Genomic DNA, 26,146 nt, shown 5'->3' with positions numbered 1-26,146 from the left:
CCCAGTGCCTATAAAAATAACATGCAAGTTTGCCAGTGGGCTATGCAATGCCTGTGTGGATCTGGACCCATCTCTTCCTGCCTCTCCTAGTTCCCAAAAACACCCTATTACTTCTCACCTCCAAGCCTTTACTCATCTTGCTCTTTGCCTGGAAACACCAGAGCTTAAGTACAAATATTCAATGAAGGCTTCTAGAAAAGAACGTGCCAGCCTAATTGAAAAAAGGCCCAGGAGCTGAAAACCCATCTTAGCCCTCATGGGGTCAGCAGTTCAACCTTGCATTGCTGAGGCCTTGCTTCCCTTGCTGGTATGAATTGGAGAAGTGGGCTCTGTAACTCATCAAGTAAGGAGCTCTCAAGTCAGATGGTCCACGTGGGACTTGCAGCTCTGTCACTCACCAGCTTTGTGAGCTGGGTCAGGTATTGAGCCCCACCATGCTTTTATTTACTCATCTTTACAATGTGGCTCATAATAGTAGAAACTTCACCGAGTCACCATGAAGATTAAACAAGATGCTGAATGCAAAAGTTACAGCTCAATGTTTGGCACACAGTAAGAGTATCCTAATTGTGGTCTATCATTTTTGCAAAATTATGTCATTTTAAAATGAAATAAAAGCTGATGTCTTTACCTTCTCCCACCCTTTTGCTCTGATACTCTCAGCCTATCCGCACTCACAAACTCTGTAATATCCTGATTTCAACATCAATAATACAGTAGACTCAACTACCTTACATCTGTATTTTCCTCTATTTCATTACCCACTCTGAAGCTTATTAGCCATGTGAGCTTGATAATCTAACTTCTCTTCATCACAGTTTTCTGTTAAAGAGAGATAGTAATAACCTCCAACTCATAAAGTTATGAGGGAAAAATGAACTGACACAAATAAAGCACCCAAGACTGGCACCCGGCCCACAGCAGACCTTCAGTAAATGCTGGATCCCATCCCCAGATGCTTCACTTTTGATTCCAATATTGATTTGGATTTCCATCCTTCCACCTACACATACTTCTCTTAGATTTTAAGTTCCCAGAAGGCCGAGATCAAGTCTGAACTGTTTCTTGTTCATCATCGATCACAGTACTGAAGTGCAATTAGGAATTTGTTCAAGATATTTTAAAAACTATTTATTGCAGGATGATATGTATCTATCTATCTATCTGTCTGTCTGTCTGTCTGTCTATCTATCTATCTATATTCCCAAATCATACTACCTTAAATAACAATGATACTAATAAATATATAGGTAATAACTCAACTATGAAGTGTGTTTGATCTCAGCTATGTACAAGCAAGTGTCCTCTTAAAAAGGCTTAGCCAAGACTAAGTCACAATGTCAAGACTGCATTGGACAAGGGCAGCTTGCCTGTTGAGGTATGTCACTGATTGCTAGGATGCCCATGATGGTCAAGGAGCAGATAATTTGGCATTACCATCCCTGCTTCAGGAGAACAAGTTAGGGTGGTAGAGCAAGACACATATCTTTCTCTGGGTGATAGCAGGTATGATTATCTTTATAAATAAATAAATAACATAGCTGTCAAGGGGGAGATGAAAAATACTCCCCTATTTCTTATCCCTGAATATTACAAGACTCGTCCTCATTCCCAACTCCATGGGCCCCTGTTCTGGGAAGAAAGAAGAGAAAATGGTTAGAGACAGAACAGGAGAAGGCAGAAGAGGGGAATAAACTAGAAATCCCCATATTTGCTCAGATGCTGAAGAAGAGAATTTAATTGTGTGAAGAACAGAGCAAGAGGAAGTCACTGTTTAAGTGGTTCTTCATTAATAGGCACTGAGTTGTAGCAGTAAAAATGATTCTAATGGCAAATTTTATGTCATATGTATTTTAAATAAATAAATAAAATTTAAAAAGGAAAAAAAGGTACTGAGCAAAGCTCTCCCCAATTGCCCCTCCGCTTAAACCAAGAAAAATCCATCATTGTAAGTACTTGACCAACACAGAGAGAAGAGCCAGTCTTTGGCCAGAGCCCATGGCTCTCCTCTCATGGGAGCTTTTTGAGGCTCAGGCATGAGTCAGACAGGAAATAGGCGTCTCTGGACCAGAAAGATGTCTGGACTGTCCTACCTCTCCCTGATGCCAGCCCTAAAAATTGGAAAAATTAGGCAAATAGCACAGGCTCTGATTTCAAGAGTCACCATCCCTAAAACGCCTTCCCAAACCATCCCCAACTCATTCACCATTAGGATATCAGATTTAAAATGTGAAGGGCTCAGAAAAAAAAAGTGAAGACACAAAGGACCAGTATTAGACCATTTTCCCTAGGTCAGAAGGAAAGTGGAGGGTGCTGGGTAGAGGGGAGGGTGAGGGCCACAGGAGCTCACTTCCCTGCATCCCTTGCTCTTATTTTATTTCAGGTAAAGGCTGACCCAGCCCCCATACCTGAGAAGGGACTCAGACTCTGAGGTGTTTCCTGTTTTCTTCTGTCCCTAGAAGTTCCTCCTCTACCTAAATGTTAACCCATAGGTGGTCATGCTTTACATGCTGTAAGTTCACTAGAAACAACAGGTCCTACCCAGCTCACAGATCGGCAGGATGCACAGTTAGATGCAGGATAATAAACTCTCAGTTAAAAAACTGAAACCCACTTTTCAGGAAGCCACCTTGGTAACTTAAAATAAGAAGCAGAGCCACCTAAGACACAGCGATGTGCAGCTATAGATGCAGGAGCTTTGATTTGTCTCATTTTTAGAGTCACCTGCCGTTCTTTCAAGATGCACATCTCCACCCTCCTATCATCCTCAGCTCCTTTAAAGGAAATTTAAATCGGGCTGGAGCTGCTGCTGTCTGAGAAAAAAGAGAAAGGAAGGGCTATTGCTAAGTCCCAGCTCATCCTCTGGCCAGTGCAGGAGTGTCCCCCACTGTGCAGGCATCTCTGCAGGGGCCTTTCACATAGTCCTCCCTCCCCCATCCTGGGGAAGGGAACCAGCAATGTTGGAGGGTGCAGTTTCCTCTCCTCTTAAAAAATACACACCCTCACAGGGGAGTGAAAGAATGGCTGGCAAAAGGCAGACCAACTGTGAGGGAGATCAAGCTAATCTCCAGGACCTCTTATCTAACAATAACCATTTCCTACTCATTTTAGAGTATCTTCTACCACAGGGCAGGCACCTTGGCAAGCCCTTTAAACTCACTAAATCCTTACAAAGACCAGGCAAAATGGGATTATATCCTGATTTTATAAAGGAGAGAAGTAGGTCTCAGAAAAGTAACTTGCCCAGGTCACAGCTACCTAGTCAGGGGTGGAGCTAAGATTCAAGATCAGGTCCTTCCGACCCAAGCACTACTCTTCCACCTAAAGGAATCCCAAACCTGATATCTCCCCACTAGTCATGTATTTATTTATTCTTCCCAAGGCTACATTCTGGGGGGAAATTCTCTGGACTAAAAACTTAATGGAATACTAATGGGCATCAGAGTGTTACAGAAAGAGCACTGGACTAAAAGTCAGAGAACTGGACATTGATGTGGGAGTTTCTACTATCTGGATGAATTTGGGCACTATACAATCTCTCTTGCCCACATTTTCTATGTCAGAAAAAAGATGTAGTTAGGTCATTATGTGTTCTTTCCAGCTCTAAATATTGTCTCTGAATTATTTATATTTTAAGAGGACCTTAGAGGGAACAATGTTCAACATGAAAAATGGTCCTCTAATTGTGAAGATTCTGGAAAGGAAAAAATAAAATCAAGCAAAAAAGTCCTCCTTGCTCCCCTTCAAAATCACAACATGAGTATGAGCAACTTCTTCCACAATTTAATACCATGTTGTGATATTTCCTTAAAAATATCTGTACATTTATAGTTTATAATGCCCTTTCAAATACATGATTTCATTTTGATCCTTGCAACTATTAAACAGATGAGGAAACTTGAGTCTCAGATGTTGACCGACTTACACCATTTCATAAAGCTGGCAGATATTCATGTGAAGGCTAGTCCTCCAATTTCAGTTTAGTCACAACCAAAAAAAAACAAAAACAAAAACAAAAAACAAAAAAAAAAGACAAAAAAAAAGTGCTTATTTATAACCCTGCACTCCATCCAGAGTCCTATTGTGGCATGAGCCCACTCAGGTAACAACTGTAAGCTATCACCATCATCACCATCATCATCATCATCATGCACAATAATCTCATTTGAGCACATAATAGACACTAAGTAACCACTGTTAAGGCAATTAAGAAAGGGGACTTGAGGCCAGGCGCTGTGGCTCACACCTGTAATCCCACCACTTTGGGAGGCCAAGGTGGGTGGATCACCTGAAGTCAGGAGTTCGAGACCACCATGGCCAACATAATGAACTGTTGCCTATACTAAAAATACAAACACAAACTGAGCCAAGTGAGCCAAGATCATGCCATTGCATACTCCAGCCTGAGCAACAAGAGCGAACTCCATCTCAAAATAAAAAAGGAGACTTGTGCTGTTTCATCACACATGCCTAAACACCTACCAATTTCATCTACAGGTAGGACCAGCTCTGCTTAGAAGCATGCAGACATAATACTCATGTGCATACATGTGACCTCTCTGCTATTTTCTCTCCTCATCTCAGCTCCTGAAAAAAACACATGGATGAGCCCTTTCTCCCCAGACATGATTCTTTCAGCATCCCTCAATCTGCCACTGCAAACCGGTTTGGAAGAAGCATATATTCAGTTAGCATGTGACAACAGTGTTTCATACAATATAATTAACACTGCCCTACCCCATTTCTTTAAAAATTAGTAAGTGCACAAGAAAGAAAACACAAAACAAAACCAGAAGGGAGAAAGGCAATTTTAAAATGAATTCAGCTGCAGAAGCTTATGTTCCTGTAGGCATAGTAGATATTAATAATTCAACCAAATATTACAGTAATTACTATACTTTGCAAAATCACAACAGTGCACTTTAGCACAACTCCTACCAATCTCTCTGCAACTTCCATTAACAAATAAAGTACAATTCCCTATATTAAATTTGTTGTTTAAAAGCTAAATATTTTATCAGAACTAATATATTTTAAATAATCAGTCAAAACCAAGAAAATCCCTGGCCCTGTATTTCTCACCCCTTCAAGTGAAATTCTATCTTCACAGTCAGAGCTAAAATTGATTTCAACTCCAACAAGAATACACTAAATGTTAGGGTCTGAAGGCCCCTATTGAGGGAACTGAGGATTACTCAGCTCTCAGGCTCTGCTGGAATCTGATTAGCCTGCCAGAAGGAGAGTGAGAAGGAAAAAGAGTAGACAATTAATTCTTTTGGACTATAAATCTGGCCTACCGCATTCAGCTCCAGAAAAAGAAACCATGAATTGTAAAGAGAGGCAAGGGGCAGGCAACCACCAAAAAAACACTCCTAAGTCCATCCCTGAGCATGTATGTAGCAGGCTAACGATCTCGAAATACAGGTGAACCTCACTTTATACTGTAATTATGTTCCCACACATTTGCTACATCCAATCTCTCAAGTTCTATTGATTTTACCTGCTGCAAAAACGCTGCAAAATAAACCACCTAAATCTCAATCACTTATTCTCACAACAATCAATCACTTTATTCTCAGAAATATTCAGGGCAGCTTGGGGTTGGCTGATCATAACTGGGCTCAGCTACGTGGTTCTAGCTGGACTGGGCTGGGCTGATCTAGCGTGGGCTTGGCTGGGAATGGCTATGTACTAGTTGTCTCTCATCCTCCTCCTGAGACCAACAGGCTATGTTTTTCTCATGGCCACCCCAAAGGCACAAAAAAACAGGTAGAAACACACATGCTTCTTGATAACTGAGCTTAGAACTGGCACACTATCACTTCCAACTCTCTATTGGCCAAAGCAAGTCACGAGGCCAAACCAAAAGTTAGAAGATGGGGAAGAAGGTCCCATTCAGAGAGAGGGCACTGCAAAGGTCCCATACAAAGGGAGTTATAAAGAGAAGTGAAGAATTGGAGCTAATGACACAATCAACTACATCTGCCAAATATTTCTTCAGTGGACTCCTTCTTATCTACCCCCACTACCACCATCCAAGCCATCAACCTCTTCAGCTACATCCTCTTAGCATTCATCCTTTTTTCCCTCTAACCCACAGGGTGATCAGAGTGATTTTTTAATGTACATTTAATTTTATCATTTTATCACTCTCCTACTATAAACCTTTTCATGGCTCACCTCTTTACTTTTTTTCTTTTCCTCTTTTTTTTTTTAACAAGGTCTCACTCTGTCATCCAGATTAGAGTGCAGTGGCATGATCACAGCTCACTGCAGCCTCAACCTCCTGGGCTCAAGTGATCCTCCCACCTCAGCCTCAGCCACCTGAGTAGCTGGGACCACAAGTGCATTCCACCATGCCCAGCTAATTTTGTTTGTGTGTGTATTTTTTGCAGAGACAGAGTTTCTCCACGTTGCCTCTCAAACTCCTGGGCTCAGGGATCTCCCTTCCTCAGCCTCCCAAAGTGCTAGAATTGCACGCATAAGCCACCATGCCAGGCCACCCCTTTGCTGTTGGGATAAAGAACTAAACCCTTGCTTAGTCCTGCCCATGCCTGCCTGTCTAGCTTCATCTCATCTCTCACCATCCCCCAGCCCCTCTGCTCCAGCCACACTATCCTTCCTTTCCCCTTCAAATACCTTGCTCCTCCCTGCCACAGAAGCCATATGCCCAGAACACTATGCCCTCACCTCTGCACCTAATCCACCCTGCACATCTTTGCAATCTCCACTCATCTGCATCTCCCTCTCTGCCCTTCCTAAGTTAAATGTCCCTAGTGTTGTCATGTACCTCTCAATCAGAGCACTGCTCACCATTACAGACTCAGAATCCAGTAGCACCTGGCACATAGAGGGGACTCCACAAATATGTATTGAATATTGATGTGTTAGTCCATTCTCACATTGCTATAAAGAAACATCTAGGACTGTGTATTTTATATTTAATAAAAGAAGTTTAATTGGCTCATGGTTCTGCAGGCTGTACAGGAAACACATTGGCTTCTGCTTCTGGGGAGACCTCAGGAAACTTCCAATCATGGCAGAAGGCAAAGGGGGAGCAGATGTCTTACACGGAAGAAGCAGGAGCAAGGCGGGGTGGGGGCAGGAGGCACTGCACACTTTTAACCAACCAGATCTTATGAGAACTCACTCACTGTCACAAGGACAGTACCAAGAGGATGGTGCTAAACCATTCATGAGAAATCTGTCTCCATGATCCAATCACCTCCCACCAAGCCCCACCTCCAACAATGGGGATTACAATTTAACATGAGATTTGGGCAAGAACACAGTTCCAAACCATATTAATTGGCTATTGCTGTGGTTTTTAAAAATGATTTTAAATTTTTTTAAATAAAAAGAAACCAAATACCACATGTCCTCACTTACAAGTGGGAGCTAAATGATGAGAACTCATGAACACAAAGGAAGGAACAACAGACAATGCTGGCTATTTTTTCTGCAGGAGCAGAAAAAATAACTATTGAGTACTAGGCTTAAATACCTGCATGACAAAATAATCTGTACAACAAGCCCCCATGAAATGAGTTTACCTACATAACAAACCTTCACATGTACCCCCGAAGCTAAAATTAAATAAATAAAACTACTCCTTTTTCTTTTTTTTTTTGAGACGGAGCTCTGTTACCCAAGCTGGAGTGCAGTGATGTGATCTCTGCTCACTGCAACCTCCGCCTCCCCGGTTCAAGTGATTCTCCTGCCTCAGCCTCCCAAGTAGCTGGGACTACAGGTGTGTGCCACCACACCTGGCTAATTTTTGAATTTTTACTAGAGACAAGGTTTCACCATGTTGGCCAGGCTGGTCTAAAACTCCCGATCTCAGGTAATCTGTCTGCCTTGGTCTCCCAAACTGCTGGGATTACAGGCATGAGCCAATGCACCCTGCCTAAAACTACTTCTTTTGGTTGAGTTTTACACTGAAGGTATTTGGATAATGAGTGTAAATAGCAAATGGCTCTGCAGAGTGTTTAATCCCCCACCTTATACTACCGATTTTGTGTAAATCCAGTTTTAATGCATCAGGCTTCCTCAAGGGTTGCACATCACTAATTTGAACAAAGTCACAGGTATCTTATGTTATGTACCTCCTTTTCCCACCTTCATCAGTCCATGAGTAGAAGGGGAGACACATATAATGCCAAATAGCACATGATACAAAAGCATCAAGTAACCTAAGTACTTCCCAAATCCAAGAAAAACTTTTTTGACCCTAGATTTCTATATCCAGAGGAACCACCAAGCCAATGTGAGAGCAAAACAAAATTTTAGACATGCCAAGAATCTTTTTTAAAAGTGGATCTCCTGATCATCAGAGAAATGCACATCAAAACTACAATAACATAACATCTCACCCCAGTTAAAATGGCTTATATCCAAAAGACAGGCAATAACAAATGCTGGTGAGGACATGGAGAAAAGGGAACCCTTGTACACTGTTGGTGGGAATGTAAATTAGTGCAACTACTATGGAGAACAGTTTGGAGGTTTCTCAAAAAACTAAAAATAGAGGTATCATACAATCCAGCAATCCCGCTGCTGGTTATATACTCAAAAGAAAGGAAATCAATATATCAAAGAGATATCTGCACTCCCATGTTTGCTGCAGCACTATTCACAATAGCCAAGATTTGGAAGCAACCTGACTGTCCATCAACAGATGAATGGATAAAGAAAACATGGTACATATACACAATGGAGTACTATTCAGCCATAAAAATGAATGAGATTCAGTCATTTGCAAAAACATGGATGGAAGTAGAGGTCATTATGTTAAGTGAAATAAGCCAGGCACCAAAAGACACACATGGCATATTCTCACTTATTTGTGGCGTCTAAAAATGAAAACAACTGAACCCATGGGCATAGAGTAGAAGAATGATTACCAGAGGCAGGAAGGGTAGTGGGGGAGAGGGGGAGGTGGGGATTATTAATGGGTACAAAAAATAAAATGAATGAATAAGGCCTAGTATTTGATAGCACAAAAGGGTGACTAGAGTCAATAATAATTTTAATTGTACATTTTAAAATAACTAAAAGAGTATAATCTGGATTATTTGTAACACAAATGATAACTGCTTGAATGGATAGATATCCCATCTTCCATGATGTGATTATTATGCAATGCATATCTGTACCAAAACATCTCACGTATCCCATAAATATATACGCCTACTATGTACCCACAAAAAAATTTTTAAATTAAAAATTTTTAAAGCATTAATATCTCCCAAGCACTGGGTGACCATATGATTCATCATCTAAGCCTGGATCTTTTGAGAGTCAAAATACATCTATTCATATTCTATCAGGACAAGAGGTATAAACCAAGACATTCCCATGCATTCTCTGAAAAAGATTACTTGAGGATATGCCACAGAAAAATGAAAAGCAGCCCACAACAGAGGAATGGGATCCAAAAAACAGAGGCACTAATCCAAGAGTAAAATAAATAGAAATCTCAAGATGACAGAAGGGAAACAGGCCTAGAAAGAAAGAAATCAGTACAAATTAGAATATCTAATAATAATACAACTAAAAAGTTGGAATATCATAGTACTATGGTGAAATAGCATATTCTTTATCTTCCTATAAAGAAAATAAAACAAGTAGAAACACACGGTAAAACAGAGTTCTCTGTAAGCAATTTATACACCACACTGACATGGCAGAATTCTGAACAACTGTCAGAACAACAGGTAATCTATTTGACCTCAAAGCTCAGGACACTCCTTGTCAAGTGACCCAGGTTTGGTGATAGCATCCATTTCTTATTGTGCTAGTAGATTTTGTTGCAGATAATAAAAACAACCAGAATTTTTTAATAATTTCATTAATTTTCATTCACTGTGGTCTTGATTATGTTCAAGTTATTTCCTAAGCATGCTCCAATTAGTACATGTCTTATGCTATCTCACACTGTTCTCTGCAATATCTGTCCAACATATGTTTACCACACACAAAATTGTAAGTTTTCTTGGGTGTCCAGTCTGCATCACATAGATTTTTTTGCACATGCTGCCTCACTAGGCATATACTAGGTGCTCTCTAAACACTTCACATGATCTGAAAAGAGTAAGGCAGAGCAATCAATACAGGTCACGACCTGGGGCAAATGTTTTGTTAAAACATCCAAATTACACTCCCATCTGAGAATTTTATTATTATCAGACGTGACTTGAAATAAATTGTACATCACGCCTGGAATAAGAATCTTGGGGTTTTTACTACCATGGTGTGCGTGTTAATGGAAGTGTTCATTTGTACTGAGAGAAGGCAGAAGAAGGCAAGAGCTGCATCTGGTCTCAAATCTGTTGTCAAAGGGTCTCTAGCTCCTTAAGGAATGAAGGAGAGGTGAGGTAAACTAACAACTTGAGTTCATATCACCCCCTATTCTTTTCAAAATGCTTCCATGTGCACCATCTCATTTTTTAACTGTGACATAAAGGGAGTAAACAGGATTGTGCCCATTTTACCCATCAAGAAATGACTGACCTAATATCACATCTACTTTGTGGTGAGATGGGCTGCACCAATTTTTGCAACTTTTTCATTTTATAGGTGAGAAAACTGAATCCCAGAAAATTCAAATAACTTAACTGGCATCATACTAAGCAAAAAAATTATTGAATGAATGAGTGAAAGAATGAATGAAAATATATCTGCTTGAAGTAAGACCAAATCTAGGCATGCTTGAAAGAAGCATTTTCCATTTTTTTAAATCATACTTGCAGGCTCTCTCCTTACTAATAATGCACCCATTTAAAACACACACACACACACACACACACACACATTTAAAATATATTTAAAACTGGGGTTTAATCCCACAGGGAGCTCTGGGAAACCATGAAAGAAACATGTCTCAGAGTTAGCCAACCCCAGTAGTCAAGGGGGCTAGATATTTATCCATCAACTCCTACCAGTCATTGGTAGTGGCTGCTCTCTGCTCCCTCACAGGCATTAATTCCTTGACTCTTCCAGCCTGTACCTTGTGTGATCAAAGCAAGCTACAGTGATCAGGGAAAGCTGGTCCCTGGTGCTGGTGGTTGGAAATCAGGCCAGCATGCAGAGCAAAGGAACACCCCGGGAATACGGGTAGAGTACCAACAGATCTCCAAATGAGAATTAACATTCTTTTTTTTTTTGAGACGGAGTCTCACTCTGTCACCCAGGCTGGGGAATGCAGTGGCACCATCTTGGCTCACTGCAACCTCTGCCTCCTGAGTTCAAGAGATTCTCCAGCCTCAGCCTCCCGTGTAGCTGGGATTAAAGGCATGTGCCACCAGCTAATTTTTGTATTTTTTTTTTTTTTTTTTTTTTTTTTTTTTTAGTAGAGCCTGGAGGTTTCACTATGTTGGCCAGGCTGGTCTCGAACTCCTGACCTCAAGTGATCTGCCCGCCTCAGCCTCCCAAAGTACTGGAATTACAAAAATTAACATTCTTATGTTAAAATAGCCTATTATGCTAGGCCCTTTATAGGCATCATCTCTAAGATTCACAACAACCCTGCAATTCCAGTATTATCATCATTTTACAGCCAGTGAAACTAAGGCTTAGAGACTTGTTCAAGATTGCTGTGGCTTAGGGACCTTCTCATGACAGAAAAGACGCTTTAGAGTTTTGAGAAATCTTTCAAACAAAAGTTTGCTTTCAAGCATGAATAACACTGAAAGCAACACAGTGAGATAAGCAACTCTTTCACCACTAAGGATACCCTCCTCTTCCACCACCACTCTGGAAAACAAGTTTCTCTGTGTCACCAGCTTCATTGTCTCAGAACTCTTATTGTAGACAAGTTCCCCCACTATGTGTAATCACATTCAGATATGGCAGCTTGAGCTATTTTTCTAGTCTTGAAAATGTTCAACTCAGTCATTGTTCTTCATCTCCCACTGAGAACAGATTTTTAAAAGAAAAAGTTTATTTCTTATGCAGCAGTGTAATCTGTAACCTGATTCTACCCATCTGAATGAGAAACTGCCTACCTCACCATAGATGTCAAAAAGGCTTCTGGGAGGATGTCAGGCATGTGGGACCTGAGAGCCTGTGAGAGACAGCCGCAATGTCCCAGAGTGCAGATCCCAGGCCAGCAACAGCAGGCCAGACACTACTCCATCCCCAAGACACTTGTTCTTTACCCAGGCACTTTTAAGTATTTAAGCAAGTATTTATTCTGTTCAACTCAATAAGCACCTATTGACTAACCACCAGATACAAGAGAGCAAGGAAGCAAAAAGGAAGGAAATACAGAAGCAATGGGAGAACCTAGCCTAAGCATCACTTCCAGCTGAATCTATTTGTAGAGTGTTAGTTTGGTCATTAATGGTCTGAGTATCTAACTGCTGAATGAACGTGTTTGTATCTATTCCCCTTTTTTCTGTAGGAAGAGGCTGAATGATCAGCCCCCCAGGATTGAAAACTGTCCTGCTGCCAAATGATTATTCATCTATGGATCATCATACAACCCCTACACAATTCACTTACAGTCTACTTTTCATCTTCCCTCCTTCGGAACAATTCCTGGTACAGCATTGTCTTGTTATTTCATCCTATTTATTTTCACTTCTTTCCCAGGGCAACACTCCCTCTAGTGTCTATGTAGGGCTCTCAGGTTCCACTCTTGGTACACAGGGTGAAGGCAAAAAGGGAACTCAAGCCTACAACTCTATGGGTATAGATCACCACAAAGTAGTGGATTGTACCAGTGTGATAATTCTGGGGAACAGGCTGCAGATATTCTACAGATAGCTCCAATCCATGTGATATGCCCATTTCACAACAGGCACAAATACAGAAGAGGAAAGGAAAAATGTAACATTGAGGTCTAGCCCATGACTTTGGCATACATGAGTCTTTGGCACAATGGGATCTGCTTGTCAACCAGCCCCAGCAACCCAGTGTTCTCCAATGTTCTAGTAGCTACACACTTTACTCACTTCCCTCAAGAAGTCTCCCTTGATTAGCTGTGAGTTGTATCATGGATGCCCAATCTGAGAGAAGCTACTCTTCATCTTTCTGGATCCCTTAACTCTCCATGCAATAAAAGCCCCGAAATAATGTTAAATTTATTCATAGCTTATTAGTGTAATCATCTAATGAATATTATTCTGTTTCTATTACAAATTCTGAGTATGAATTTCAAGAATACAGGTCCCCAGTCATTCACTTCTAGATCCTTTTCAATGTCTACTTTGGCACGACAGAAAAGATAGACATGGCAAAGACTCATTGACTGGGGACATGAACTATGGGAGGTGGTTGAAATGAGCATCTTGATGAGAACTGGGTTCTAGCCAAGGCCTTGCCATCAGCTCACTGGGAAACCTTGAGCAAGTGCCTCCTTCCTCTGCTTCAACATTTCCATCTGAAAATTAAGGGAAGGCCCCTTCCAGATATAAAAATAACAACTAAACTAAAGTATCTTGAGTGCTTGCTACAAATGGGTCAGGCACTTCTTTTAAGCACTCTGCCCTGTACAGTCTCACTTAATTCTTACAACAGCCCAAGGTAGAGATACTATATCATCACTCCCTTTTTTCAGATGAAGAAACAGCAGAGAGGGTAACAACTTGCCCAATGTCACACAGCTATTAAGAAACAGAGGCAGGACTTGAACCCAGGCACCTGGCTGCAAAATCCATGATCTTATTTAGTATGTGGCCTGTTTCAGGTTCCCAGTCTATCTGTTCTCAACAAATCCAGAAGAGGATTGCATTCATGATGAAATCTCTCCACAAATATGAATTCACACAAGTTGTACCATATACCCATACTAAATAATCCCACAACCCAATATAATCCTTGATTATCCTACATAGCTTTATTTCCAGTTTTTCCCTTAAAGAAGGTTTTTTCTCTTTCCAATGCATGCCAAGTAACAGTCCCCTACTTAGCCAAGGGCACAGTTTTACTGACCAAGAACCCTGCTGGCCCCACTCTGCTGCAGGTCCCTCTCATCTCAACCAAGCAGGGATGGCTTCCTCTGATTCCCTGCATGCACTCAATAGCAGAAAACAATCTGTGCAATCCTGAGGTTCTTAGACTCCATTATTTTTTCCAAATTTACTATAGAACATTTATTAGTGTATATAAACAACAGTATTTCTATAAATAATTAAATCCAAACTACACTGATCAAAATAAATGAGCAAAATATTCCTGGTTGTGATGTAACCAGGCTTGATTCACTCACTAACTCAAATAACAAAGTGACTCACAAGAGGCCCCCATTAACAATGGTTAGTAAGATACAGCTTGTCCAACATTAACTAGCTTGTTATTCATTGTCTGCAGCCACCGTGGTGGGTGGGCAGGTTGACTATAGAGTATGGCCCCAGAACAGAAGGAAAGAATCTATTCCTAAATCTCTCTAACTAGCCTCATAGGATACCCATCCTGGGGCCTCAATCTACCCTACCTATAAAATGGGCACCTCAACAGAGTGAAAACACACAAATCCTCTTAGAAGGAAAATGCTCTGTTAACCTGAGAAGAAAGGAGAAAAATGGGTGTGAAGAGGGGATGGCTCTTCCAAGAGAAAAAAAAATAAGCAGGGTCCAAGGTAGGCTGCCATGTTTCTGTCTGAGCCTCATATCCTCATCTCTATCATGAGTGATTTGATGAAGACAATTCCCAAGTGCACTTCCAGTCTTGACATTCTGCAAGTCTCAAATTCCTCTAGTATGTCCCACAGGGATCCTCTCTTCTGCGAGCTCATAGCCTGAAACGATCACTTGACAATTAACCACGTATCACCCCATGGCATCTGTCTTGTTGTCATGTGTTATTTAACTTTACAGAAGAGCAGTCTCACATCCAAAGCATGTCGGCAGGACCATGAGGCAAATGCTGTCTTATCCTTCTTTGTCTCCTCTCTATCACACTTCTACCAACCCCACAGTTTCTAGGACAATGCCACATACACAGGAAACACTCAGAAAATGGATGAATGTCTTATGGGGGTGTCCATCTGATCTCTGAAGTCCATGAGAAGCCAGGATTGTTAACTAGTCCTTATTTCTATCCTCTTACTAAGTAGTGTAGAGACCCCTCTGAATCTTATGTTAACATTCATACATGAAATAATACACCAGTTGTCTAAACTCAGTGTTATTAAGAGACAGTGTTAACCTGTTAGTTATCTTAGGGCAAAATGATCCTCTTTCCTCTCCTCTTACCCTGCAGCTAAGGCACAGTCCAACTCCCCAGGTGAGTTCAGTATTACTGAGCTATGTACTACCCTACGGCACATGCTGCCAGGCATGGATGAGAAGAACAGAACTCGCACTTGATGGTGATTGGAGGGAAGGGGTGCTGTTTTAATTATTTCAGCTCTCACCCTCAAAACACTCACCAAATAATATAAGACTAAAGTAAGTACTAAACTAAATATGACAAAATGTGTGGTGCACTCTGCAAATTCTATAAACAAGTAGGGGAAAAGAGAAATAAATGCTTCTAAGGAAAGTTTCACAGAGCCACTGCGTCTGAATGTTGAACTGAGCTATGAATAACAGGTGCCCTTTCATCAAGAAAGAAGGGTACCCCAAGTGGAACAGACCTCAAGGTGCTTGGAACAATGAAGACGCTGCCCTGGCCAGAATGCAGGAGTCAATCAGGGACGAGTCAAATCCAAAGTTGGAGAAGTAGACCCGGGACATACATAGCCTTGAATGCCAGGCTAATGGACTCTGGATCTGAATTTAAGAAACCGAAGTTCCTCAAGCCAGAATGTAGACACACTGGATGAAACACTCCTGGCTATGGTAGCTGTCAAGTTCTGAAATCATTGCTATCCCAGGAAACAACAATTTCTAATTCCTTTATAGCCTCTGCTTGATGAGACTTGAGACTGTCTTTCATTCACTCAGTCAAACATTATCAAGTGCCAACCATGTGTAAGGCAAAGCTCCCTCATCTCCACTGACTACCAACAAAGTCAGAGCCCTATCCAGAGCCTTTTCTCAGTTACCCACAACACCAGGGGAATAAACTTGGTTAGCCAAATTCGATCCATCCCACAGAGCCAGTTCTGCTTACCAGAACTGCCTAGTGACCCACTAGGCACTCACATTCTATATCTCCCACTTCCTCCTCCACAAGGCCTCTTTTCTCCTTCAAACTTACTGCAGAATCCTCCTTTGACATTTTCTCCCTGTAAGGGAAGTGTCTCAAACCAGCCAAGAGGCCAAAAGAAGGCAGAAAGCGGGAAATCAACAGGTAGGTCAAGCCACAGGCCTTAAGTGACTTAGCCAATCTATACCTAGCCTTGGATAAACCACTAGTCTCCAGCCAAATCTTTCTATCACAGAGTGTCTGCTTTGTTGCACCTCTCTGCTCCTTATGAGATGATTCAGGGCCCACAGATCATCCAGTTCCAGGATTCCTTCACTGACAATAGATTTACACAGCCCAAAGAAAAAGCAATTTTCCCTTCTGTCCACTGAGCCTTCCTGCCACTGAAGTCACCCTCCCTTTCCCTTAAATCCAACACCACTGGAGAAGCCACTCCCGGGCATTCCTTCTTTGCCAGCTACAAAGCAAGTTCCAGCCACTGCATTTCTGTAATCATTAAATCAGGCCTCCCAATTAAGGAGTCTGCAACTTCTGCTCACCTTGGAAATCACTGAAGGATCTGAGAAGGAAATCACATCCTGTAATCCAGCCATCAGAGAAATCACAGAGCAGATAAATAGGCTGTGCCCAGCTCCTCCTCTCCCTACGGCCCCTCAGACCAACAATGACCAGGAGCAATTAGTACCGTTATGTCCCCATGCATTTCCCAGCTACATCTCAACTGAGATGGTTTCCCCTTGTAATACTAATTGAAAACAATTTTTTTGGCAAAACCCTGAAGAATGGCTTCTGTGGCAAGCTTCTTTATTAAGCCTCCAAAAAGGCAGAATGCATTAAGATATTGTGACACAGGAACTGCGAGCAGGGAGGATGAAGACAAGCAATCCAGCCAAAAGCTATTTGAAAAATCTGTTTGGGAGCCACAATTAGATGATCCAGTGAGTGAAATACAATTAATCTGATCAAATCTGTCACTATTTTGCACATTAGGAGTAAATATTTTAGAACACAGTCCAGCTGAATTAGTTAAGGGTAGGAAATCCTGCCTGGGAGAATCTGTGTTACACCTACTAGTACGCTCAGGGCAGGGTGATCTGGGAGGGCCTAGAAATATCAGCATCTCCCCATTTCTCTTCACCAAGATGCAGTGTTGGGCACATTAATTGAGAACTACCTGGCAAGTATTCCAAGCAGATACACTGCAGGGGCAGCAGCCTGCAAATCGCTGCCACTTCGAGTGCGCTGCTGGAAGGAAATGAAGACCAATGTGAGGGCAGATGCAGTGTTTTCACCTTGGCACCAGGAATGGGGGCCCCATGAAGGGTTAATCCAAGAAGGAGGGGGTGTGGAGAAGTGGACTGTGCCTTCACAACTTTCCACTCTCCAGAGCCATTTGCCAACTCACTGAGCAAGCAGGGAGGCTTCTTCTTTCATTTGAAGGAAAAGGACAGAATAATGTGTTTTTCTGTTTCCCTGTAAGCCACGGGGACTGGGCTCCCTCTGGGTGTTTTTGAAACACTCTCTAACCCATTAATCACCAGGATTCCAGCTGGAGGCAACTGGAGAGAAAAAATAGCAAATTGCTCCTCCAGAGTAAAGGCTCCAAGGCCAAGTCCACTCACTTTCCAGCCAGAGCACCTGGCAGGCAACATGGTCAAGAGGTGGTGCCCAGACCCCATGCCCTCCTGATTCCTTTGCCCAAAGCCAGTTGCACTCCTTCTCCTTTGCCCCCAAAGCCATCTCTTCTCAGTCCTGGGACCAAGGCAAATACCCAGCCCAAGCCTTGGTCAAGGGTCTCCTCCTGCACCCTCAACCACCTGGGGCACACACTGGACCAATGGGGTGGGCTGAAGGCCCTTCTCCTTCATGTCCCACCCTGCATCCCTGACTGTAAACTCAGTCAGAATGGAGTTCAATTTTCAATTTCATAGGATTACTGAAAACGCTCCCCAAAAGGGAATTCATATCAAGTAATCAGGTGCATCAGAGACACTTGGAAGAAGAGCAAGGAAACCCTCATTGTGTTAAAAATTAAACTGGTGGCCTCCTGAAGAAGGACATGTCTAATACTCCAGAAGCCAGAAGAAAAGATAAAATTCTCTTTCCATGTCAGAAGAGCCTGGAGCTAGGCCCCATGTTCTCTGTTTTACAGACATCTCCCTCCACTTTGAAACCAATGATGAAGGAATCTTCCCAAAGTGTCCTCATCCCCATCACTCTTCACCCTGGCTTTTATTTACAACACCTTCTTTTCCTGCCATCAGGAAAGGGGGACAGGAGAAAAACCAGCTGGGTAAATGTTGCTGAAACTGGTTTCCCAGTGACTCTCCAGGAGATTTCCTTAAAGTCTCAAAGACAGGGCCATGTGAGTATGCTTCTCCATCTTCTTTACAGAGGCTCACAGACTTGATAATTAAGGATGTCTCTCTCGTATTGCCTACAAAATGTGGTCAGAAGAGACAGGTCCAGCCTAGGGGCTAAAGAGGCAGTTCTTCCCCAGATTGGAGAGACAGGACAGTGTGTGGCCCTACATCCACCTGTGGTGCTCTTGCATGGGCAGTAAGGCTGGCCAAGAGCACAACCAATAAGTCCCTGTGGGCTGTTCATACATTGTCCAATCTCATTGCTGTCACCAAGGACTCCAAGCCCAACTGCTCCGGTCCCCAAGCCCCTTTGGCCGTCATTTGACTGAAGAGTCATTTCCCCCAGGAAGCACGGGCCAGACCTGCCCCTCACCTCTTCTGCTGCACAACTGCTTTGAAGATGAGCAAAGAAGGCCATGCACAGTTAACTGCTATTTGCAGGAAGCATTTTCTCTAAAGTCCCATCTTCAGAGGCTTTGTAAATACTCAAAAATAATCCTTAAAATAAAAGCAGAGACACAGAAAAACTCTTCAGGGAGGGTGAATTTATATTGTCCTAATGTGGCAGTAGGGAAGCCACAGATGTAAAGACATTACATCCTCCTCTTCCTAGGATATATTTACTTCCACACATCCTATCCATCCATCCATCCTCCTCACCAAGTAAGAACCCCAACACACACACACACACACACACATACACACACACCCTAATTATCAAACTAAAATGAAGTTGGGATTCACAACCCCTGCTGTCAGAGAATCAACCCTGAGGTCAGAGAATCTCCCCCCAGCACACACATATCCAAGTCCTCTTGGAAGGGACTTGGAAGTCTTCAATCACTCAGCCCTGCAAAGGCACACATTGTCCACCCCTCTCGCCAGAGGTGTCAGCCCGAGGCTACGGGGTTCTTCATCCAAGGCAGATGAAGCCCGCCATCGCGCTGCTGAGAAGCTGGACTTCACTGGTCCTTCAAGACCAGCATGGGCTACCCAGGCTGGGCTGCCCGCGCTGTGCATCATTAGAAACCAAGAAATCTGCACTTTGGTATTGCTTATGTGCTACCTTCTGCGGACCCCTCGCTTTCCTCTTATTAGATACCCAATCCTGGACATCCCAGGCTCTGTTAAAATAAGGCAAAAATTTCCCAGAGAAATTTTGTCAAACACCGGTCATGAAGAGAAATACAAAACGGCAGGGAGTTGCGGGGTGAGTTCCTATCAAATCAATTCCCCAAGGCTGCTTGTACAGACACCCGTCATCCTCCGCCTGGAGCGTGCACCCTACCCAACGCCAGGTTCTGATCTGAACCATGGAGCCAGAGAAGAGGAAAGGATTTTCCAAATCTGGCTCAAGTAGGGACCGCGGGAGGGAGGGAAGTCGGGGAGATGGTGGGAACCTGTCCCCCGCCTTTTCTTTGCTTGGCTGCACAGCGCTGGGTGCCGGCGAGGTAGGGGGAGCCCCTCCGGGCACGCGCTGCGGGCCGCTGCAGCTGCCAGGCAGGCGCGATGCTCAGTCGGGCGCCCAGTTCGGAACGCCGGAGTCGGCCAGACCGGGCTCAACGACGCCACCTCTCGGTACATCCTTGTCCAGGAGAACCCGGTGGCGGGGAAAAGCGGGTGGAGAGGTGTGCAGGAAGCTCAGGCACACAACTCCGCTCAGGGAGCCGTTTGTGGCGCAGGACGCAATGGTGAAGTCGAGAGTTTTCTGCTGAGCGACTTCCGTGTGCCTGTGCGTGCGTGAGGGCGAGCGGTGTGGCATGGGCGCTGGATGGGTGTGGAATTTCGCGTCACGCTTTAAACTTTTTTTTTACGGCCTCTGCTACGGCTTTCCAGGGCCGCTCCCTGGACTTTGAAGGAGGAACCGGGGTTACCTGAAGGCCAAGGCTGGGGGCCGACTTGGCCGAGCCTCCCTCTTGGGCTGGAGGACTGCGCGCCTAGAGCGGAGAGCAGCGACCCCGAGGCGAGCAGGAGGCTGGGAGTCCGAATGGCCTTCCGGGTTCCCTTTCGCGTGACGGGAGCGGGGGTGGGGGTGGGGTGGGGGTAGGGGGAGCCCGGCAGCCGCAGGAATCGGTCTGTTCAGCGGCTCCTGCCCCAAGTCAGCCCTTCTTCTCATCCAAGAATTCAAGCACCCCGCAAAGAGGAAAACTGACCCTCCAAGCCAAGTATTGGAGAAAGTGAGCACAGATCCCTCCCCCACTCATCTTTAAGAAGCCCCTTCCTCCACTCCCCTCCCGGCGGCCCGAAGCCTAGGGTCTCCAGTAAACAAACGCACACAGCGTCTAACAACAAACTCCGTTAACCTGTTGGGGGCGTGGGGGGAATCGGACAAACCTGTTATCTCGAAAAGTCGAGGCGTCCCCCGCCTCGACCCCCGAGCAACTATCTGTCCCTCGCTCCCACCCACCCCCCCATTCCCCTTCGGTGTCAGGAAACAGGCGGACCCGCCGCCGGGTGGGTACTCACGCTGCTGTTGTGTCCCGACCAGTGCACCATGGCTTGGTTGTGGGCCGAGTCCCCGGTCAGCGCGAAGGAGGTGCTGGGCAGCCGGAGGTCTTCAGCCGCCGACCCCCCAGCCCGCGGCGCCTTCACCTCCTCCCGGGAACCCTTAGCAAGGGGACGGCTTCCTCTGGAACCATCGGCCGGAGCAGTGGCCCAGGCGTCCCCGCGTTCCTGGGTGATTGGAGGCTGCGCCCGGCGACTCCTCCTCGCGCCGCCAAGCTTGGCAGGAGCTGGGATGCCCCGGCCCCGCCGCTCGCCTGCCGGTGATGTCCCTCCGGCTTCCACCTGCATCTCACCGCCTCTGCCGCCGCCCTGCTGGGGCAGCAGCTCTGGTCCGGCCCGGCGCCCCAGCACGGCGGCTCTCCGCGCCGACGCCAGCTCCTCCGGCCACTGGCTGGCCACTGCCCGCGGCGAGAGTGGAGACAACGCCGGTGGCCGCGAAGCCGGGGCCGCCGGGCGTCCGGGACCGCCTGTCGCGTCCCAAGTGATCTCGGCGCCGGCCAGGACCCACGTCGACAAGAGTAGGAGCCCCGTCCGGACAAGCGGCGCCCCCGGCCAGCCTGCGGGGCGCTCCGTGCGCGCCGCCTCCATCCCGCTGCGGCTACCGCGGCTCGGGCTGCCGAGTGTGTGGCGCCCGCCGAGGTGCGGGTCCGGCGCGGGGGGTGTGCGCGCGCCGGCGAGCGAGCGAGCGAGTGTGTGTAGGGGGAGTGGGGAGGGGGCGGCCGGGAAGGAGGTGGCTCCGGCTGGCGCGCCTCGCCGGTCCTCTCCACTCTTCCCTCCTAGCTCCCGCTCGCCCGTTCTCTCGTCCAGAGGGTGATTCCAAACCCGAGGAAAATTAATAATTGCCCCTTCGGTGCTTTCTTTCTTAAAATCAGATTCCCCCCAATCCTCCCCACTGAGCTCCTCCAGAAATTTGGTAAAAAGGAGTAATCAAAGGTAATAAGAAAATCTTCTTAAAATATGAAAATCAAGCCGGATCCAGGAGGGGCCGGCAATAGACCCCAATCCCGAGTCTCTCCGAAATCCAGCCTCCAACGTGCTCCCGGCGAAGAGTTGGGAGCCGCTTCTGGACGCGTTTGGGGGTTTACTCTTCGGGCCTGTTATGAGGGGCGGGAGATGGCGCGCGGGGAGGGTACAGGGGTCTCGGGGGAGAAGGAGGAGGAGTTGTGTGCTCAACGCCAACTGTTCGCGTTCTAGAGTCGAGAGGGAGCCAGGTGCCTCCGCGCGGGGAGGCTGCGCACGGAAGCGAAGCGCGGGATGCACCCTGGACTCTGCTCGCCGCTCCCTGGCCCGGCCGGCTCCCGGCCAAACCCCGCCACCCAAGGCCTGCGCCCCCGCGCGGGGGCGTGGGGAATGCGTGCGTGCGCGTGCGTGCGCGCAGGCAGGCGGGCGTGAGGCGAGGGGTTCGCAGGGGGCCGGCGGGCAGACCGGGCGCTGCCGCGTGGGGGCACCTGGCTGAGCCGGGCCGGGAGCGCGGCTGGGTGTGAGGGGGCGCGCTGTTCCGTGCGTGCGCGTTTGCACGAGCATGTGTGCACGTTAGTGTGAGCGATGGCAAGTGGGGCGGGGGCGGGAGGTGTGCGCTCGGCTTTTGGTCGCTCGCGGATCACGCACGGGCTGTGTTTGCATTTCCAGGAGCCTGCGTGTGGTCAAAGAGGCAATGCTGAGAACTAGGCAGGCCGCTCTCGGCAGCCCCCTCCTCTTGGCGCCCCGAGCACCCACGGCCCCCACTACTAGCGGTTAGAACCTGATAAAGCCTCCTAGGGGATGAGGGAAAAGAGGCGGAAGACCCCGGTGGGATCGGGGACTTGCCAGATCTTCTCGGTTGAGGGATTCTCCTTGCCCGGACCTCCCGGCCAGAGGTGGGGCGAGAGAGTAGTCGAGATGTCTGTTCTTCCAGGGAGGATCCAGACCTCATTTTGCTGCCTAGGATTTTGAGGTCGTGCCCTCACTCTCCCCAGTCCGTTTCTGAACGGACTCAATTGTTTCAAAGTGTCGGCCGCCAGTTAAGAGGGTACTCAGGCGGGAGCCGCGTGGGCTTATCTGGTCCCCAATCCGCTACTGCAGGAGTGTAGCCTGCGCGCTTGGTGCAGCTGAGATCCTTCGTGACCGTAGGAAGAAGGAGACTTCAGGTGGGCTGAAGGGAAATGAGCTAAACCCACAGACGACCTCCAGCTGCAGTTTACAGGCCCCAGGACATGTGGTGTAGCTCGCCGCCTCCGAGAAGCCCCTGGGATTCTAGGGGTTGAAAAGTCTGAGACTAGAGGAGCTAGAGGAGGAGCTATTAAGAAAGGAGCAGGCAGGAGGGAGGAGGCTTAGGGAGAGCGAGACAGCCTCCAGCCCTGCTCCTCCCCTTCGGGAGTAGATAGAGTTCCTCCTCTCTAGAAGATGGTTAAAGTGGAGCGAGAGGGAGGGGAATGCGCGGAGAGGAAAGAAAGGTGAGAGGAAGGAATGAAGGAGAAAATAGAGGGAAAAGGGGAGAGAGGAAAGACAAGATGAAGGAGAAAAGGGGCGAGAGAATGGTGCAAAAGGAAGAGGGAGATAGAAGAGGAGGCGAAAGGGCGCCAGGTAAGAGCCAAGAGGGATGGAGGAGGCAGAAGAGGCGCCTGAGAATCTAAGCTGGCCAAGGAAGAAGACATCCAGCGATTCCCGAGAGCCCCCGCCCTCTTGAACTTGCCTTTCCACCCGGTGCCAAAATGGCAATTAGCAGCGGGGGAGGCTGGGCCAAAGAACCAAGCCAGCGACAGCGTCCGGCCCAGAATGGTGCGGGTCCTGGCATCTGTGGGTTTCCAAAGACAGGGAGTAGCGGGTATTCCCAAGAAAAGTTCCAGCGCCGCAGGCCCAGGTGGGCGCGGGATCGGGCGCTGGACGAGAGCCGGCCATCCGCGAGTTCCCAGCGCCCCTGCCGGAGGAGGCCCGGCGCTGCAGCCCGAGCCGAAGCTCGGGGTTCGGGAGGGACGCGGTGCTGCTCTTCTCTTCAGGCTCTGGGCGGAGGTGCCACAGTATAAGAGATCTGGGCGGACCCGAGGCTCACACAGCCCGGAGGAGTGTGGCCTCCCAAGTCCTATGCGCACTGGGGAGGTGCACCATCCAGTCCCCGCAGCTTCCCGCGGCCTCTGAGCAGGAGCAGTCGGGTGCAAAAGAGGCAGACGCTCTGAGAGGGGCCTCCTTCTGTCTCTCCTGTCTGAAGAAGGCCCTACCCAGATGGAACCCGGGCAGAGTTGGATCCTTGGGATGGGCTTGAGGAGATGTAGCTTAAAAGCTTTTGTTTGAAAACAAACAAAAAAGGAAAGACTCCCGCAAGTGTGACATTTTCACATGCCTCCTGCACCAGTTCGTTTTCTTGGCCTTGCTCCCATCAATTATAGTCTTCTTCCACCTGCAGCCTCTCCCTCCTTCACCCTTTGCCTGAAAATCCTTGCCCTCAGCCCTGAGCTGCCCCTGCCTCCACCCCCAGCCCCCTGCCTCCAACCCCCTGCTTCCGAGTCCCCATTAGCCTTCTCTAGTGCCCAAACTTCTCCCAGTAGTTCTCACCTGAACCCACAGTATCCTCTTCCTCACTCCTGGACTTTTTGCAATTTGACATCTGCTTTTAGGCGACTCAGTCAAAGGCCTACCCCAACACGCCTGACAGCCTCACTCAACAACCTCTTCTTCCCGCATGTGTAAACTTGTCCCATCTGAAAAGGTCTCCTTTGATCTACATGGTACTAGGATCTTCTGGGTCCTCCCTGGCCAGCCTCAGTCAAGCTTGTCTTCTTTTATCCACATCTTAAATTCTGAGCCCCAGCCTCCATCATTTTCCCCAATTCTCCGTGCTTGGCTCTCATTCTGTTTTCCCTTTCTCCTTGTCTGAATGAGCCCGGAGATCAGGCCCATTTCTGTTCTTCTACTACCATTTCCTGGTGTTGACTCCTGGATCTACAACTTCACCACATCCCCTCTTGAGCTTCACACCTGACTTCCTCATTGCTTCATACGTGTTATGTGTTCACCTTGAAACCCATATGCAGCAAAACCTAAAACCATCACCCCAACATCTTCTTAGTCACCTAGACTAGACACTTGACTTGCAAGCTTGACTCCCTCTTTTGGATCCCCACACCCATAGAAACTCTTGTCTCGTCCTATTTTAAAAAGCCTTTTTTTTTTTTTTTTTTTTTTACCACTCCTCTCCAGTTCATTCCTAGAGTCACTGCCTTATATCTGACCCTCAACATCTCTTGCCTAAGGTTTTGCAATAGTTTCCTCTCTTCTCCTGGTCTTCGGTTCTTTCCTTCTCCTAGCCAGCCTCCACACTGGCACCTTCAAATAGAAATGTAATGTAAGCCACATAGGAAATTTTAAACTTTCTAGTAGCTATATTGAAATAAAAAGGAACCAATGAAATTAACTTTAATTTTTATTGAACTGAAGATACCAAAAATAGTTTCAATTTGTAATCAACATAAAAATTATTGATGTATTTTTACATATTTTGGTACCAAGTCTTCAAAATCCAGTGTGTATTTTATACTTACAGCACATTTCCGTTCAGACCACCCACATTTTTTCACTACCACATTTCATAACCACATGTGACTAGTGGCTACTGTTTTAACCAACACAGCTCCACACTGTTGACAGAAATAGCCTCTTAAAACATAAGGAAGATTATATCATGAATTGCCCTCCTCAAAATTTTTCAACGACCTACCATTTTTATAAAATCCAAACTTCTTAGAATGGTATCCAAAGCTCCATGTACTTGCCCCACCTCCATGAACTTTCTTACTGTATTCCTTAAGCCTGGAATGTGTCCTCTGCCACAGTTTTCAACATGGAAGGGGCTTCATGGTAAGAACCCTTCTTCATGGAAGAATCCTCTTCCATGGAGCTTGCCTCCACAGCCTCATAGTACTTGTTATTATATCATTATTATTACCATCATCATGTCATCATCATCAAATTCTTTGTCTTCCTATAAGATAGGAGCTGTCCCATATCAATTTGGAATTTAAAAGAAAGGACAAAGGTTAAAGGGGGCTTCCATTTCCCTTGCTGACATAATACCTACTTCAGCTGGGAAAGGCAGGTTGAGAGTGAGGATTAGCTCTCACACAGTCCCCATAGGGTCGGCAACAAATGCCCACTGGAATGCGTTTTCTCACCAGGGCTTCTGTCCCTGTTAAAAACAACTGGAGAAAGCA

At 46.2% G+C, this 26,146-nt stretch overlaps 1 protein-coding gene and 1 long non-coding RNA gene across 2 annotated transcripts in view; one reads left to right on the top strand and one right to left on the bottom strand.

Moving 5' to 3' along the window:
• Positions 1-21,879, bottom strand: part of SORCS3 (sortilin related VPS10 domain containing receptor 3) — a 617,030-nt gene extending 595,151 nt beyond the window's left edge. Inside the window, exon 1 of the mRNA XM_016919295.4 lies at positions 20,925-21,879. Within this exon, the coding sequence (XP_016774784.1) occupies positions 20,925-21,551 (627 nt within the window). The 5' untranslated portion in view covers positions 21,552-21,879. The remainder of the gene's footprint in view (positions 1-20,924) is intronic.
• Positions 4,222-15,132, top strand: LOC107966831 (uncharacterized). The gene is made up of 2 exons (XR_008537472.2): positions 4,222-4,497; positions 12,404-15,132. It is a non-coding gene; the product is annotated as an uncharacterized LOC107966831 (long non-coding RNA).
• Positions 21,880-26,146: the final 4,267 nt, after the last annotated feature.

This window comes from Pan troglodytes, chromosome 8 (assembly GCF_028858775.2).
Source record: "Pan troglodytes isolate AG18354 chromosome 8, NHGRI_mPanTro3-v2.0_pri, whole genome shotgun sequence".
Classification (NCBI taxonomy): Eukaryota; Metazoa; Chordata; class Mammalia; order Primates; family Hominidae; genus Pan; species Pan troglodytes.
Note: the sequence above shows the minus strand (reverse complement) of the source record. Positions and strands in the feature narration are given on the sequence as shown.